This window comes from Brienomyrus brachyistius, chromosome 1 (assembly GCF_023856365.1).
Source record: "Brienomyrus brachyistius isolate T26 chromosome 1, BBRACH_0.4, whole genome shotgun sequence".
Lineage (NCBI taxonomy): Eukaryota > Metazoa > Chordata > Actinopteri > Osteoglossiformes > Mormyridae > Brienomyrus > Brienomyrus brachyistius.
Window position 1 is genome coordinate 51779980 of NC_064533.1, and position 17171 is coordinate 51797150.

General features: G+C 45.5%; 1 protein-coding gene across 5 annotated transcripts in view; it reads right to left on the bottom strand.

Moving 5' to 3' along the window:
• Positions 1–17171, bottom strand: part of ncam2 (neural cell adhesion molecule 2) — a 217943-nt gene that overhangs the window by 47003 nt on the left and 153769 nt on the right. For all 5 annotated transcript variants that reach the window (XM_049010811.1, XM_049010802.1, XM_049010822.1 and 2 more), the window contains exons 4-7: positions 16599–16742; positions 14643–14780; positions 5411–5528; positions 4119–4279 (exon numbers count right to left, since the gene is read on the bottom strand). In XM_049010811.1, coding sequence (XP_048866768.1) covers positions 4119–4279; positions 5411–5528; positions 14643–14780; positions 16599–16742 — 561 coding nt within the window. The remainder of the gene's footprint in view (positions 1–4118; positions 4280–5410; positions 5529–14642; positions 14781–16598; positions 16743–17171) is intronic.

Sequence of the window (17171 nt, forward strand, 5' to 3'; positions counted from 1 at the left end):
GGAGGTATTAAACTGTGAATGGAGATTCTCATCCCAGCTTGTCTCTGTTACTGAAAACCCTTGCTACTGGTCTGTATTCCTTTCCCAGTTCCTCATACCTCTCCATATACATTTGTTGAATTACCTTCTAGACATGCAACTCTTTTTTTCTATATCGGTGGAGCTCCTTCGACCTCTGTTGATGAAGAGGAGCTTTGACCAACAAGCGGGTAAGAGGATCACGACCTGGCTGGGCCCTGAGGCAAATGCAATCTGCAGTAGAGCTGCTAATGCAAGATGTTTGTCTGCCTGAGTGGGGTTCATTTGGACACATAACCTCACAGATAACTCCTGCTGTGGTTTGAACTTTGCCGAAAAACAGGTTTATTTACAGTGGCCCTCCCTTTATACCAGCATAAAGCCAGGGTGGCATATGGCTTGGCTGGTTACAATGCTATAACTGCGAACAGAAGGTTGCTGGTTTGAATCCCAGCACTGACAGAGTGATATTGTGTTGGCCGCTTGAGGGAGGCCCTTGACACTACTCCCCCCCAATTGCTCCAGAGACTGGCCCCACCTGTTATCTCAAAAAGAAAACTGCACCACTTTGGAAAAAAGTAGCTAGTAAATAAATTAAATGTAATACTGCCATATATTTTGGTCAAGCCCTACAGATTTCTCAAAGGCAGAGGTGAACCTACAGCTTTACTTGCGCTAATCTTGCCCTTTGAAGTGCTTTCCAGCTCAGCACAGGCCTGACGGATCAAAATGCTTCTCAGAGTCGACGGCAAGCTGAGGTAGAAGACAAGATGCACCGACCTGCAGGTTCAAAGAGCCCATAGGAGTCTGTGACTTTCACCACAGGTCACTGTGGACACTTTCCTGTTTTGTGTAATACCTGTGACCTGTACATAAATTTATAGAAGACAAAAACTGTGTCACACCGCATTTCAGTCCTCAATCCTATAATCCTTTTCTTGGACTGAGAGTTGCCTAACAGACACTTTATATTGCTTGTGTGTATTGCAAAACGAGCTAAAACCTGCTATGCAAGCGTCATACATCTTTCTTTAAAAACTAAGTGGCACGCTGATTCAATTGTCTCACATTACTAGGGGTTTTGGGTACAATTCCTGTCCCTGATTTGGAATGTTTGCACATCATCGCACCATCCAATCAGAATGATGCACCATCAATCCCAGTTACACAGCAGTTTGTTCAAACCCGGTACCCGGTATCATGAAGCAAGATGTTTTTGGTTAGTTAGATAACTTGCTGGATTTAAGATTTGCATTTAATCCAAAAATCCAGCTTTGTACTACAGGCCCCAGACCTGCTTTTCTCTGCCTTTTTCAGGGCCCCTAGGCAAAGCTTTACTTGGGAGGCCCCCTACAGTACCAAGAAAATCCATGATCATTTCACTTGCTCTGCAATGCAGGTAATTCAGGGGCCCGAGGTAACAGCCTGTTTGGCATATAGCGAGAGCCAGCCATATTTCTGCTTGCACATTTTGATTTGACATATATGGTTTGGTTTATTTAAAAATTATTTTTGAGTTTGTGTCCATCCATCCATTTTCCAAACCGCTTATCCTATTGGGTCGCGGGGGGTCCGGAGCCTATCCCGGAAGCAATGGGCACGAGGCAGGGAACAACCCAGGATGGGGGGCCAGCCCATCGCAGGGCACACTCACACACCAGTCACCCACACATGCACACCTATGGGCAATTTAGCGACTCCAATTAGCCTCAGCATGTTTTTGGACTGTGGGGGGAAACCGGAGTACCCGGAGGAAACCCCACGACGACATGGGGAGAACATGCAAACTCCGCACACATGTGACCCAGGCGGAGACTCGAACCCGGGTCCCAGAGGTGTGAGGCAACAGTGCTAACCACTGCACCACCATGCCGCCCCTTTGAGTTTGTGTAATAATTCTTATTTATAAACTGGCTCACATTTACCTGGCACTAATTGAAATATTTAACACCTTTCCTGCGGGGTGTGTGGACCGTGTCCTGTAGCTGTACCTCCGTAGCCCCCCAGCCAGTCCCAAACATTGCTGCGCCCCACCGGTGCCAGACGGTGGGCCAGAACCACACGGTGACTCATCCTGCCACCGCCGCCGACCGAATGGATCGTTTTGTCCTTTGAAAGAGAGCCTGTGAGATGTGCCTCGCATCAGAGCCAGAAGCAGTGATCAGGAGAATGGAAGATGACTTGTAGATGTTCAGCACAATGCTGCCTTTTCGACCAGATTTGTCACACGGAAAGATATTACAGAATGCAGTACATTCCCAGGTGTCTGTCAAATATGCATAATAACACAAATAACCCTATTTTTAGTACTACTACAGGCAGTCCCTGGTTAAGAATGTCCGACTTACGGACCGCTCATACTTACAAAAGGAACTGCCATAAAGCCTATTATATTAAATTCCCCTACATGAATTGCCACCTTCTCGTGGTGGAGGGGTTTGTGTGCCTCCATGATCCTAGGAGCTATGTTGTCGGGGGCAGTTGCCCCTGGTAGGGTCTCCCAAGGCACATTAGTCCTAGGTGAGTGGCCAGACCATGTTACCCCACCCGGATTGGGGATACCACGAGCCAGGCTTGAGGCCGGAGCTTGAGGGCCAGTACCTGGTGGCCGAACCTCCACCCATGGTGCCAAAACAATAACACGGCTCTGCCCTCCATTGGTTGTCCAGGTCGTGGAACACTTGATTCACCTTCACAAGGATACTGGAGGGTTCATGGGAGATTGCCCAACCAGTCTACATATGTTATGTGGGCTTGGAAAGAGGGAGGAGGCCCTGGGGCAGACCCAGGACACGCTGGAGAGATTATGTCTCTCGGCTGGCCTGGGAACGGCTTGGTATTCCCTTGGTGGTGCTGGAGGAGGTGGCTGGTGAGAGGGAGGTCTGGGTCTGCTTATTCTGCTGCAATGCCACCCTGAGTTAAATACCTTACTCATAATAATGAACACAAACACGACGTTGGATAAATATATCCATCCATCCATCCATTTTCCAAACCGCTTATCCTATACTAAATATATACAAAACATAAATATATATTAGAAACTAAGAAAAACTGAATGACACTGAATATAAGTCACATGTACCTGGACAACAATAATAATAATAATCCATCCATCCATCCATTTTCCAAACTGCTTATCCTACTGGGTCGCGGGGGGTCCGGAGCCTATCCCGGAAGCAATGGGCATGAGGCAGGGAACAACCCAGGATGGGGGGCCAGCCCATCGCAGGGCACACTCACACACCATTCACTCACACATGCACTCCTACAGGCAAATTAGCAACTCCAATTAGCCTCAGCATGTCTTTGGACTGTGGGGGGAAACCGGAGTACCCGGAGGAAACCCCACGACGACATGGAGAGAACATGCAAACTCCACACACATGGGACCCAGGTGGAGACTCGAACCCGGGTCCCAGAGGTGTCAGGCAACAGTGCTAACCACTGCACCACCATGCATAATAATAATAACAATAATAATAATAATAACAATAATATATCAAATTCACATTCTCATTTTTTTGGAATTACAAGATTCAAAGAAAACTTTATTCATATCATTCAACAGAATATCTTTGGCTTAGGTCAGATTTTGATTTTATTTTTGCTCTTTTTCTTCTTGACATAGCCGTTCGAGCAGGCAGAAGCTCTGAGTGCAGATGCTAGCCTATCACGTCACACGGCATATCCGCATAGTATCGTTGACCAGCATATCCTACTAGGAACGGTACAGGAACTCTGCATTCAATACAGCTCCGTGCCTCCATTTTCACAGCCTGAGTAACGTGGAGGCGTCGTTGGCTTATTACTCATGTTCTGTCACAGTCCCACGCACTAACGGCGCTATGAAATGAATAAAAAGTAAAACAGAAGCACGGCTCAGGCACGGTGGAGCCAGAACCTGCCAAGCTGCCAGCCTAATGCCACTTCAGTGGCCAGTCCAGGTAACACTGGCAGCCTGGACCATTAAAACTCGCCTCCCCATCTGTCTCAGTAAGTAGTTAGTACTTTGCCCAAAGGAAGGTGATGCGGCCTAGAGGAGGACCTCCCCCCCCCCACCACCACTTTCCCGTGGAGGAAGGCCGAGGCTGACTTACCAAAGACGTGCAGGAATAGCTCCTGCTCAGCCATGCCAGCCTTGTTGGAAGCTTTACAGGTGTAGACCCCGCCATCGTCCTTCTGGATGCTGCGTACGGTCAGCGTGCTCCCCCTCCCTTTCAGGGTGTACTGGTCAGACTCCTCGAGCTGCTTCCCCCTCCTGGGCACAGACACACAAACACACACAGAGGCTTAGAAATCGACGCCGTCCCAGGGGTACAGGCAACGGCAATCGGGGGGGACCAGAAGGAGTACTACTAATGAATCCACATTTCAGTGAGGGGGGGGGGGCTTTAGGGAAAAAGAAAGATATTTTGTGGGTTTTTTTTTTTGACTGTTGATTTCTGCCAGTTGGAAGCAGGAGTATGGCTAGCAGGCAGGGACATACAGAACAAAATTTTAAGGAACTTCAGGGAAGGAATTTCCTGTATATTCTCTCTTGCGTTCTCCATAAATAGCTAGTGGACCTCATTTCAGCAAGACAAATGAACTCTGCAGGGAGTTGGGATCCCTGCGCAGTCAGAGGGATTTGCTATGGAACAGCAGCAGATGGATATGTAATAAAATTCAAGTGTGCATCATTACAGATGAATCATAAATCAATTACAGTCATATATGCTAATGTCCTCACGCCAGGTGTAGGTGTAATAACATTAAAAACAGGAACATTCTCTTGCCGATTTATATAGCAATTGTAATGCTTTTTACATATTTATAAAGATAAGCATCTAATAAACAACAGCCGCACATACATACAAAAATTTCCATATATGCATAATACATTCCATATACTGTAATATATTTCGGGTAAGCACAAAGAAAGCTTTGCAAATGTATGAAAGTTTAGGAAGGATCAACTCTCTTTGTAATTCAGATGCATCTTGAAAACTTAATTATTTCCTTCGATAGTTAAACTTGTGTTGTCAGCCGCACACAGGTGATTAGGACGGGTCTGATAATGTCACGCATGCACCATATGCTTGGACAGGTGCAGGAATGTCAGGTGTCCATAATAATTTGGGTCGGCATTCCGCCGGGACACGGCGGCTCGGGTGTGAGGGTTTCAGGTGGGTACCATATGCTGGAACAGGTGTGCTAGCATCAGAGCCATATCGGGACAAAAACGCGCATGCTTCTCCATTGTTTGCTTCTGACCCTAAGATAAGACTGGGAGTGTGGGAGAACACTGGACTCGCCGTGTTTAAGGTCAAATTATATATCAGGAATATACTGTATGGAATATCTACTTCAGGAATGATCTGGAAAATATCCCCCTACATTCTCCACTTACCTGTGCCAGGTGATGTCTGGGTCAGGTGATCCGTATGCCCGGCAGGTGAAAGTCACCGACTCGTGGTAATCCGCCGTGGCATTGAAGGATTGCTGTGGCACAGACAGCACTGGCGGTACTGTGGGCAAGGGGACGAGTGGGAGAGAGAGAGAGAGAGAAGTGTTTAGTCCATGAGCTGATCTCCAAAAACAAAACAATAACCCAAAACTAATAAGCCGGTGGCAGAGAACTGTGACCCCGCTGCCCCCTACCGTTAAAAAACACAAACGCCTTCCGCCAAAATAACTTCATGGAACGCCGTTTGATAAAATGAACTGCTTGCTCAAAGTGCACTAACACCAGGCCTGCGGATTGTTTTAGGCCCTTGATCCTGGATCGATGGTACCCCGCCCCAGCACCCGGCTCAGAGCTCGTTGCATTTCCCAGACAAATGGATGTGGCACTGGGAGACTAAGTACCACTCGTGATCTGATCAATAATTAAATGTCATTTCTGAAAATGGCTTCTGTGGGACAGCTGCACAGATGCCTGATGACGGAATGAGCTTCTAACTGGCTCCAGCGGCATTCCTGTCTGAGGAACCTTCTGCAGCATTGCCAGACAATATACTTCATGCCAACATATAAAATAACATCTGACCTCTTATATAAAATTAACAGAATACACTATACATACATTAGGTGCCACCAGTCTTGGGAGGTAGAGTCATGTGACTGTACTCACCCACAATGATTCACTCCTTTGATATTTAGACTTAGACAGTAGAGGGAATGTTTAATTTTTTTAGCCTGCAAGTCGAGCTACATGACAGAGTATCACAAGTTTTTTTAAATTTAACCTCATCAGCAGAGATACAGCTTGAAGTACTATGGTCTTTTGCATTCCATAGTCCTGTTCATCCACACAGGAGACCAGGGTACTTGTCATTGTTTCTGTGAAGTATACTTTTAAATCATGGTGTCACTGAGTGTCAGTGTGTCCATGTTCTGGGGGGTTAAGCAGCATGCCCAGAACATAAGCATCACAACGACTCGTTTGAACATGTGAAGGTGAGTAGCCCTGCCCTGCCTCCTGAACGGGGTTTTGACACAGGCAGGAAGTGGAAACTAGAAAAATAGGAACAGGAAGTGGAAACAGGAATTAAACATTAAACTGCGGACTTCTGTGATATCCTCAGTGTCTTGACAACCAGGAAGTGTGAATAGGAAGTAAAAAATGGAAACCGGAAGTGGCAACAGGAAGTGAAAGTGATAACAAGAAGTATAGACTATGTAGATTATGAATAAAATAGAATATGTACAGGCTTCATCCCATGTGCCACACTAAGTCCACACTTACACACTACCACTTTCAAGGGTGTCCTGTCCCACAAATAAGCCAAGCACAACATGCTTGACATGCACTTCATGCACACTTCGGTAAGTACCACATGGAAGCAGTCTTTGGCTTAGTATATAGACCATAATGCACCGCATCAGTGATGACTGTTGTTGACACTGAACATGAGGTATTCTGTTGGCTAATCCAATGACATTACATAGCCTTCACTGCAATGAAGGGCAACCCCAAACACAACCAACACAAATGACAACACAGTCGTAATGTGTTTCTTGTTTACCTCTTCAGATATCATGCATGTCCTATTGGACTCCCTGTGCACTTGAGCTATTTCATACACTTGAATACTTCGTGTCTTAGGTCAGTATATGTCATCACAGTGTGTAGTGCACTTGCCCATAAGTAGGATTAAGCCATGGACTCGATTTTGTAGAAAGTGCGAAACCAGAAGTGAAATTAGGAACAGGGAGGGGGAACGGGAAGTGGAGGCAGGAAATGAGAACGGGAAGTGAAAACTGGAAATGGAAACAATGACGGTGTTATATCTTACAAGGGAACCAGGAAATTACAGAGGAAGACACTGTGGAATACAGGGAAAGCAGGAAGTGAAAGATGAAGATGCTGCAGTTTAGAGTACTACATCCACACAGAGTAATCCACATAGGCTACATGGAAATAGATGGAAATTTATGGAATTCATCCATCCATCCATTTTCCATACCCGTTTAACCTATGCTGGGTCATAGGGAGCAAATCCTACCCAGGAAGCTAGGAGGATAAAACAGAGAATAATCCAGGAGGGAGTGCCAACCGGTCACGGGGCACACTCACAGGGCACACTCACAGGGCACACTCACAGGGCACACTCACGGGGCACTCTCACGGGGCACACTCACAGGGCACACTCACAGGGCACACTCACAGGGCACTCTCACCATTCATGCACACTTATTCACACCTATGGACAATTTTCCAACTACAGTTCACCTTAGCATGTAGTACTGTGAGGGGAACCAGAGTCCACAGAGGAAACCCACACAATTCATGCTGACCAATTTCCCATAAGGCATCTATCTATAAAAATCCACTCATGGTTTGTTAATCACACCAGTTCTTGCGTCGCATCACTTAACATCTGCCTCTGAGATCATTACGGTCGTATCTCTAACTACATCAATCTTTGAAAATTCCTAGTCTGGCAGTTATATTTTTTAGCACAATTTTGCAGAGCACTAGAACAGTCTAGAAAATTGCCTTCTATGAGCTATTGTATTAAAAAAAAATTATAGAGGGATAATTTAGAACAGAAGACTACTTTGTTAAAATGAAATACAAAATTTCATGTAATACACATTTATAAAATTTATACAAAAGTACATGTTTTATTCATATCCTGTTCCTAGTTTGATTTAGGCATTTTATTTAATCAGCTTACACACTGCTCTCTCTCTCTGTCTCTCTACAGTTCACATTTTCTGCTAAATATCACTACTGTTTACTGCACCTTAATAAAAGCAGGATGGTGCTGCCTGGTATGTATAGAGGTACTTAAATAACTGGCCAGATCATGGCAGGTTTCATGGGCAGTCAGATAAATAGGAAAAAGAAATTGAATTGCTCCAACCTTTCAAAGTTATTCCATAGCTGAGAACAACGACTGAAGTAATTTTTCACAGAGCACCAGAGGTCAGCCTTAGCAAATCCAATCATGACCATAAGAGTTCACGTTTAGATCCGACCATGCAGACTGGGAATGATGCACGATTAATATGAACAATTAAATAAAGTAAACTGACAGAGCTATCTTGGGCTTTTTTGCCATTACTGTGTTTAGGTTGGGGAATTTATCAGGTGTTAAGTACTCATTCCTCAAAAGAGACATACAGGGGTGCAGATTCATACACAGAAGCTGTGCTGTCTAGTGTTCAGTATGATTAAATAAACTCTTGGGCATGATCAGATCCTGAAACACAGTAAATAAGATGGATTAGACATTAACAGTTGTATGAAACTGTTGAAGTTACTTTAAAACTTCTAAAGAAAAAAAAAATCATGATAGATGTACTATTCTGCAGAAATGTGTCACAGATGGCCACATACATGCATCTACGTCCTCAAAAGGTAAAGGTAAAAAAAGGTAAGACCAGAACGAGTTGATACAGTGAGCTTGTTCCTTACAGCTAAATAAATCCTCATCTTGAACACATTAAGAAAGTGACAAGGATGCTGGTAAAACTAATCACTGGAAGGCTGGGGACGGCGAGGCTCAGCGTGGCAATGCGCTGACCTTGACTGCTTCGCTGTTACATCCTGAGCTTCTGTGTCCACATTGCATCACCGGCAGCGCACCTGGCTGCCTCGCCACGGCACAGCGTGTCGTACGCCCTGTCAGCTCTGATCAGGTGCCTCTGCTTCTCCATCTCGCTGCCTCCCGCCCGCTCGCTGGAGTGTGGGAGCATCACCTCCGCTAACGTTTCCATGTTCTCTTTTTCCCCCTGCTTGCTCCGTCTGAAGATACGTGTCTCAGAAGTAACTCGACACTGGCTCAGCAGGTTAGGTTGCTGTGCCTGTGATTTGAAGGTCGCTGGTTCCAATCCCCTGACTGCTAGAGTGATGTCATTGTTGGGCCGTTGAGCAAGCCCTCTAGCCCCCACTTATTCCAGAGATTGTCTGACGAATGTGGGACCCTTGGGCTGGGGCAGAGCTTGTCCCCCCCCCCCCCCCCATACTGCACATGACTGTAGACAAAATAAACCTACTGATAGTTTTGCTACATAGTGATTGGTTTGTGCATGGCTCTGATAGGCCAGCTTTCCGATGCACACACAGCAGTGGGAGACTTCAAAGGCACAACTTGCTAGCTAATGGTAAAATCAAGTCATTTGATGACACTTTAAACACTATGCTATCTAAGGGGATTTCAAAATGTAACTTAAGGTGGTGGAATTTGTCATAGCAAGTGAAATGAGTTGGGCTGCCTTTAGCTAGGGATATAAATAATGTTAGCTAGCATAAAGATTACCATAGTTAGCTAAATATCCAAGATTATGACATTTATCAATAATCGTATCGAAAGTGACTTCCATTTTCCAAACACAGGGACAGTCTAACTCCATCACTACTTGTCTACATGCAGTGCAGTTTTCTAGTGATTGATCAGGCAGTTTATGTTTCTTTAGATTTCTCATCTGCAAAAGGTCTTTCCATGATCTTTGATGATACACATGTAGTCTACCTATTGCCATTATTAAACTGTCTACCGGAAGATTTGAAAGAGTGTAAACAGTTTCATCATGATCCGCCAAGTGGTACCCCCAACAAAATGACTGGATGTAAATGCACCCCCCCCCCCCGCCCCCCCAGTAGAAAAGTGCTGGCTACGCCCCTGCCTTTGGGTGAAAACATCTGCTAAATAAATAAAATGTAAATTTAAGGACAGGTCTTCAGAGACTGATGTGTCCCAAACGAGCATTTTTGATGTTTAGCGTGAGAATAAATCATCTCTTGTCTGACAGTTGAGGTTTTGTCATTTATATTCATACAGACAACGCTTCTGCCTGACAGCTGCAGAGTGCAAAGGCATCATAAGGGCATCCGAAAGAAATGCCTAAGGTACCCACCGCAAGGAACCTGCAGGACGTCCTTATGAAGGCTCTAGGTAGGTATACAGGGATACAGGAGAGTCAAGAGGGCGAATACAGTACTTAGTGTGAACAGCAGTCAGAGTCACCAGAGGATTCAATATATAATATGACATAAAATGGCAATATTAGAGAGGTGAAGAGCACGGACTTCAACATGGTGACATGCTGACCTCTTGCCTGGGGTGTTTTTTTTTTTTTTTAATAAGTCACTTGCCACCTTTGTGTGGGGGGAGGGGTATGCAAATGCATGGTTTGAGTGGTGGTAAAGCACTGCTGTTGCTCCTTCTCAACCAAGGGTATGAATGGTAGGGATCTGCTCCCACCAATATTGTCCCTACAAGTGCTGAAACCAAACGTGCTGCTTTTGGTGGGTGGAGCTTTCACATGGACAAAAACCCAACGTCTGTGTTTCAGAGAAACTTGGCTCATGGGGTTATCAGCCTCCTGCTCCCAATGGTATTCTTCAGCACTCGGAAGGGAGCGGTTAGCTACCCCAGTAGGCACACGGACATCATTCAGGGCTCAAACTATTGGCGTGAGGGGAAAGCGACGCGACGTAGCCCCCCACATATGCTGTGATAAACAGTCCCTGGTGTGGCTACGGATGACTTTCCCGCTCGGGTGCAATTTTTCTGGCACCATCGCTGAGAAGGGCCATTTATCCACTCTGAAGAAGCTTGGAAAACCGGCTGTCAAGTTATACAATTCCTCAGACTGAGGAAAGAAGCAGAACATTCACAAACCTCACCTTCTGCAGGTGAATGACGAACACAACATCCATTTAAGGGTGGTACAACAATGTATGTATACTATGAAACATGTCACGTAGCAATCCAATATCTTGAATAACTGTATGCTGCTATGAATTACGCAAACTCTGTATCTCTGTCCATTTATGTATTAAATAAGCAACAATTCAATTTTGCTTCATTCAATAAGGATAAGATTGCATATTTTTGTTTTTAAATATTTAAAACGTTATTAAAAAATGTAAGCTTATCGTTTAAATGGAAGACAAACGTTTGCAAAACCCCAATTATAGTTTACCCTTTTAAACCATTTACGATTAAGCTGATTTCTAAAGTGCAGCTTGTACTCATTTAGAAACGATTTCCTATTTAAATAATGTTTAGGCCTATGTCAGAGGGTCCTCATGCAGCTCTCTACATGGAAACGCCAAAACTGCTTATTTTTCTGCATAAAAAGACAACGTAACATGTTGTAAAATGTCTCCTTTGTGCACTGGGGTTACACTTTTATTACGCCTGAGATTAAATTAATGATTTTTGCGTACGTTCAGGCGCTAAATGTCAGCCCATGTCCGTGCCGGCGCCTGCTAATCTTAATGACTTGTGTAATGGGGACCCGGTTTACCGCGGACAAATGTTTTGTAGGTAGAAAAACAAAAACAACGCTTTCTTTTTTCCGCATTTTTCATTGATATTGGAAATTCACAGGCTGCTGTGTAGCCTCCCCTGAGATTCCCCAGCACCTGATCGATTAACCTTTGCATTTGGCGAACAACAATGCTAGGCTGGTACAGCTACTAAATTATAAATAAATAAAATAAAATGGTAATTGGGTATTCATTGGGCTTCTTAGAGTATAAATCAGGCTTCTTTCGTGTTTTATTTTTTTTTTATTTGTTAATTGATAATCGCATAAGAAGTTAAGACACCGATCAAATTTAAAATCTTTTGCCTTGATTTTTATGTTTTCTTTAACTCTGTCTGAAGTTCCCATCTACTCTTTACCAGAATAACGGATTTCATCTTTGTAGCTTCTATTTACCGACTTGAATGTTCTGGATTTCCAGAATTTTCCAGGGATGCTCAGAAATTCGGTGTTCAGAAGCACTCTTCTCGGTGCGATGCTTTAATGGCTATCATGTTAATGGGCAGCGATAGATAGGCTTTACACCGGGCACCTCCTGGCAGTCTCGTGCAAGCTGCCCAAGACTTGGACGTATCTGTAAACCACGAACGACACGTTCCGCATACCCCGTTCTGCTCACCTGGTCTTATTTCTACATTCACTGGCCTGGGACCAGCAGCATCTAATCAGTCGCGACAGGAATAACAGCCCTATGAAGGGACTGGAACTAACGGCTCCTTTCCTTTCATGTGTGATCATAGTTCTTTATTTTCTTAGGGGGTGGGGCTTGCTAGGTTCTAGGCTCTGTGAAATAATCACTGGGATAATGACAGAGTAAGATTTCCATCAGATTCAGCCTTAGATGTCCTGCCAGGATAATTTCACTTTGTGGACTGTGTGGACTCGGTTTGGCTGCACCCTCTCTCTCTCGTTCGTTGAGCCCGGGATGGAGGAAGCCACTTTGAATGGTGTGTTTACAAACGGCGAGCAACAAATCCAGCTCATTCTGACTTTAAGGAACCAAAGAGACAACATTTACCTCTTGTGACTGGCTGGTTCTCACGGTTCACGTAAAGAGACGAGCTGTTGAAAAGAATCAGAATGCAAACGTACCGGCACTAGTCCTGACTGATGGTGACACAATGCTTCGCCTTGTCCAGCTAAATCACTATCTGTAAGAAAATTTAACTGTATGTGTGCCAGGCCCGGACGCTCATATGGAGGGCCCTGATTGGCTGTCACTGTGTTTTCTGTGATTTATGGATATTTCATAGTCACTCATACCTCATCTTTTCAATTGAATAAAGTCTGTTTTTGATTGTTATGGCTGAGGCGGGTTGCCGGAGGGCCCCCTCCCTGGTTAAAAATCTCAAATGAGCGTTTGGGACTTCAAATGCACATTTTGTCTTTTTTTTCGTTTCCCCGCTTGCGGTTGTTCGAGTGCCGAGGCCTTGGTGATGATTGTAAATGCTGCCAATAGCAAAGCAGTGTTTTTATTTTCTGGGTCTGATTCGTTTAGCGGCCAGGTTCTGCAACTTGCCTATTAAATTACAGGCGCGGGGAAAACAACAATAAAAAAAGACTGACAACAATAATAAAATAAAAAAAAACATGCACATATACAATAAGGGCACAATGTGCGATGCAAAGGTGAGGGACTTGCAGTTATTTGCCCTTAAAATAAAGACGGATTGAGAATTAACCTGCTGAATAGGTTAATAGAGATTCACCCAAACAAAGCGTTTGGCCCTGATGATAAGTGAAAACAAGCTGAACCCCACAGTAATAACAAAAATCTGTGTATTCACACTGGCGAATCAGCACAGGGATGACGGGTCTGTGTCACAGAAGACTTTAAAATCCATAAAACTCATATTTTTAAGCAGATTCTGCCAGCCATAAGTTCATTTCAGTGCCGACAATGTGCAAAATCCAATAGCATTGATTGGCAGCGTCAAAATCCCTCCAGAAACTTCTAAAAAATGTATAAAAATTGAATTCTCTGTCATCTTTGCCTACTGTTGCAGGGTTTGACTGTGAAAATCATTACTGTAGTTTTAGGGTACCAATAATGTTCTTGGCTAAGAAAATATGAGAAAACAGAATAAAATACTCCCACTTCTCCGAGGATCTTGTATATCTTTGTGTTACCCTGCTGTAGATATATAAACATTGAGTATAGTGTAAAACATCAGGATTTTTAAAACCAGCCTGGCTCTTTATTTTATTACCTTCATAACCCTATCATCCATAGTATATTACATAACAGTATATGATCATGCTTTTGACATAAAATATCTCCCCTCCCCCAAAGATGCAAGTGCATACATCGAAACAGCAAGCACTGGGACATCAGCACAACCTGCAGGAGGACGGTGAGGACCTGGCTGGGATGAAACCCGACAAGTTGCAGCCGGTCCCCGTGTATGATGTCAGCATGGCAACAGAAGCCGCCAATCAGGGCTGAGTGTCCCTGTCGTTATAGACAGGCAGGGGCAGGTTTGTTGTATCTTGGGCCCTATTCAAATAAATGACTTTTGGGCCCCCCACGTTCCTCAGATGTTTCAAACTAAATAAATAGCTAGCGAGTAGAGTCAGAACATCATACTGTAGCTAGCAAGGTGGTTAGCAGAACATGATGCTTCAGCATCTCCTAAATAAGAAAGACATTAATATAATATTTAGTGTAGTGACTGTTTGTGGTCAACAGGGGGCCCCACACAAATGCATGCTTTGAATGTCGCTAAACACCACCACTGAAGACAGGTGGAGCTTCGTGGGGTATTATGACTAGAGACTGGTAACTCTGGGCCTGTGAGAGGTAACGTCAAGCAGCAGATGTCGTTGCCCACGCACCCCCTTGATGCCGCACTCACCGTTCACGACGAGGGTGATGTCCCTGAAATCGATCTCTCCCCTGGCCTCCACACGCGCCTCACAGCGATACACCCCCTCATCCGTCTTGCTCACTTTGTGGATCTGCAGGTTGTTGTTGGCCAGAACCTGAAATCGATCTGCCGGGGTGGGGGGGCACAGAGAGAGATTGGGGGGTTGGCGCCGGGTGTGGGGGCAGCATCTGCACTTGCGTAGCGTCATGCTGCGCTGACGACCAGTCAACCTGCAGCTTCAGAGTTTATAATCCGACGGTTTAAACAATAATTTGTGATGTTCTAAGTGTGAAAAGCCACCTAAAATGGCCATTTGACACATGAAAGGTTTCGCGAGTTTTTGTCATTACTACAAAATTTTAACCAAATGACTTGGTCACGGTTTGTGGACAGGAGGAGAAAACAGTTAAGCAGCTGAAATGCAACTTGAGAAGAGCCAGCTGGTCTTGGCAGAAGCTCTACATCTGCCCTGAAAACCAAAATAGGAAAGAGTGCCTGTCTGCCTGCCTGTGTCTGTCTGTCTACCTGCTTGTCTGTCTGCTTGCCTGCCTGCCTGTCTGTCTGTGTCTGTCTGTCTGTCTACCTGCCTGTCTGTCTGCTTGTCTACCTACCTGTCTGTCTGCTTGTCTGCCTATCTATCTGCCTGCCTGCGTCTGTCTGCCTGCCTGTCTATCTGCCTGTCTGCGTCTGTCTGCCTGCCTGTCTATCTACTGATCTATCTGCCTGTCTGTCTGTCTGTCTCTCTGTCAGTCTGTGTATCTAATCTGATGTGGTACATTGAGGACAAAGTATTTGCAAAATCTTGCAGTTGTGTATGGCTCTGATTTAATTGTCCAAGTTGCTTAGTTGTCCTCATTACATTTTATTTAAATTTATTATGCTTGTTTCACATTGAAGCTGCGCTTTTCTCTTTGCGCTGCACAGGTTCCTTGAGCAGACAGTTGGCTGTGCGATGCTGCTCCCTGAGAGTGCAACTGGCGCTTCGCCTTGAGGGCTCGGAGATCAGCGGCATGCTCATCTGTTTGCTCAAACAAAGACCATAGATAATAGATTCCACTCTGGGCACAAAGAACGAATAGACAGCATGCTGCCTGGAGAGCAGGGCATGGGAGAAGAGCAAGGGCAAAGGAGGGGTGTAGGGGACTAGGAAGAGATCAGGAGGAGGAGAGGAGAGCAGGAGATCGGGAGGAGTGCAGGGGTAGGGGAGAATAGCAAAGGAGGGGTGTAGGGGACTGGGAAGAGATCAGGGGGAGGAGAGGGGAGCAGGTCACCATGAGGAGATCAGAGGATGAAGAGGATACCGGGGGAGAGGAGGAGATCAGGGGATGAGGAGGAGACCAGGGGGAGAGGAGGAGATCAGGGGATGAGGAGGAGATGAGGGTACTAGCAGGAGAACTGGAGGAGAACAGAGGCAGGGGAGAAGTGAAGGGGAACGGGAGGAGAACAGAGGCAGGGGAGGATAGGAGGAGAACAAGGGCAGGGAGGAAAGCAGGAAGTGGAGGTCCTAAAGGAACCTGGTCTTCATGACATTTCCATCATAAAGTACCTAATATCAGCATGTAATACTGGTGCCTAACGTCAGCACGTAACATTGGCGCATATGCAGGGTGAGTATGAAAGGCGCCCTGTCAGTGGGGATTATCAGGCCGCGATTAGCATCATGGGGTCTGACACGAGAACCATTCATAAGGCCTCGTCTGGCGGATGGAAGAAGGACGTTTACAGGTTCACACAAATTACTTAATATAACACACTTAATTCAGTTGTCAGTCTGCGATTTAACGCTGTCTTTCTATTTTGGACGCACACAGGAAGTGTTTATTAATGCAATTTGTGACATGAGATGCTTTGTCACAGAGTCTGAATTTGCATAGCAATGTGAATATTCATGTCCCTGGAGATGATTGTGTGTTGTCATGGCAACGTTGGGGGGGGGGGGCTCACCTTGGTGGGCAGCAGTGATCTCCATGTTGTTGTAGTACCAGGACACCATGGGCACAGGCGAGCTGGTGACGTCGCACACCACCTCAGCCACCTCCCCCTGCCGGAACTCCTGGGGTGATGGAACCTCCCGGAAGGTCAGCCTCTCTATGGGACAGGCACGCAGAAGGTCAGGCAGACCCCATAACGGGGCTCCCTCACAGTCCCGCCACCTGCCGTCCTCCGGCAGCAGCGGAGAAGATGGGAAGCAGCACAATCTGCACTTGTGCATTATGGACGTGAACCATTTAAATTTCCCATTTTACTTTGGTAGCTTCTGCTAGACAAAACAAAAACACATTAGCATAAAAGCTCAGGGGAGCGATCAGCATCACATTAAAAAATGTGGCTGGCCCATAGGCTCCGGGTGTGACCCCCTGGGACGTTGCATTACTTGTCTGCAAGCAGGAGGTCCAGGAAAAAGCACTAAATAAAAACCACAGGGGCAGGCAATGCGACCACTTTCCCCTACGTCTTGTCGCTTGTTTACGATGCTGGCGTTGCACGAGGTGGTGTCCAGGTTTGGGCGGATGGCGC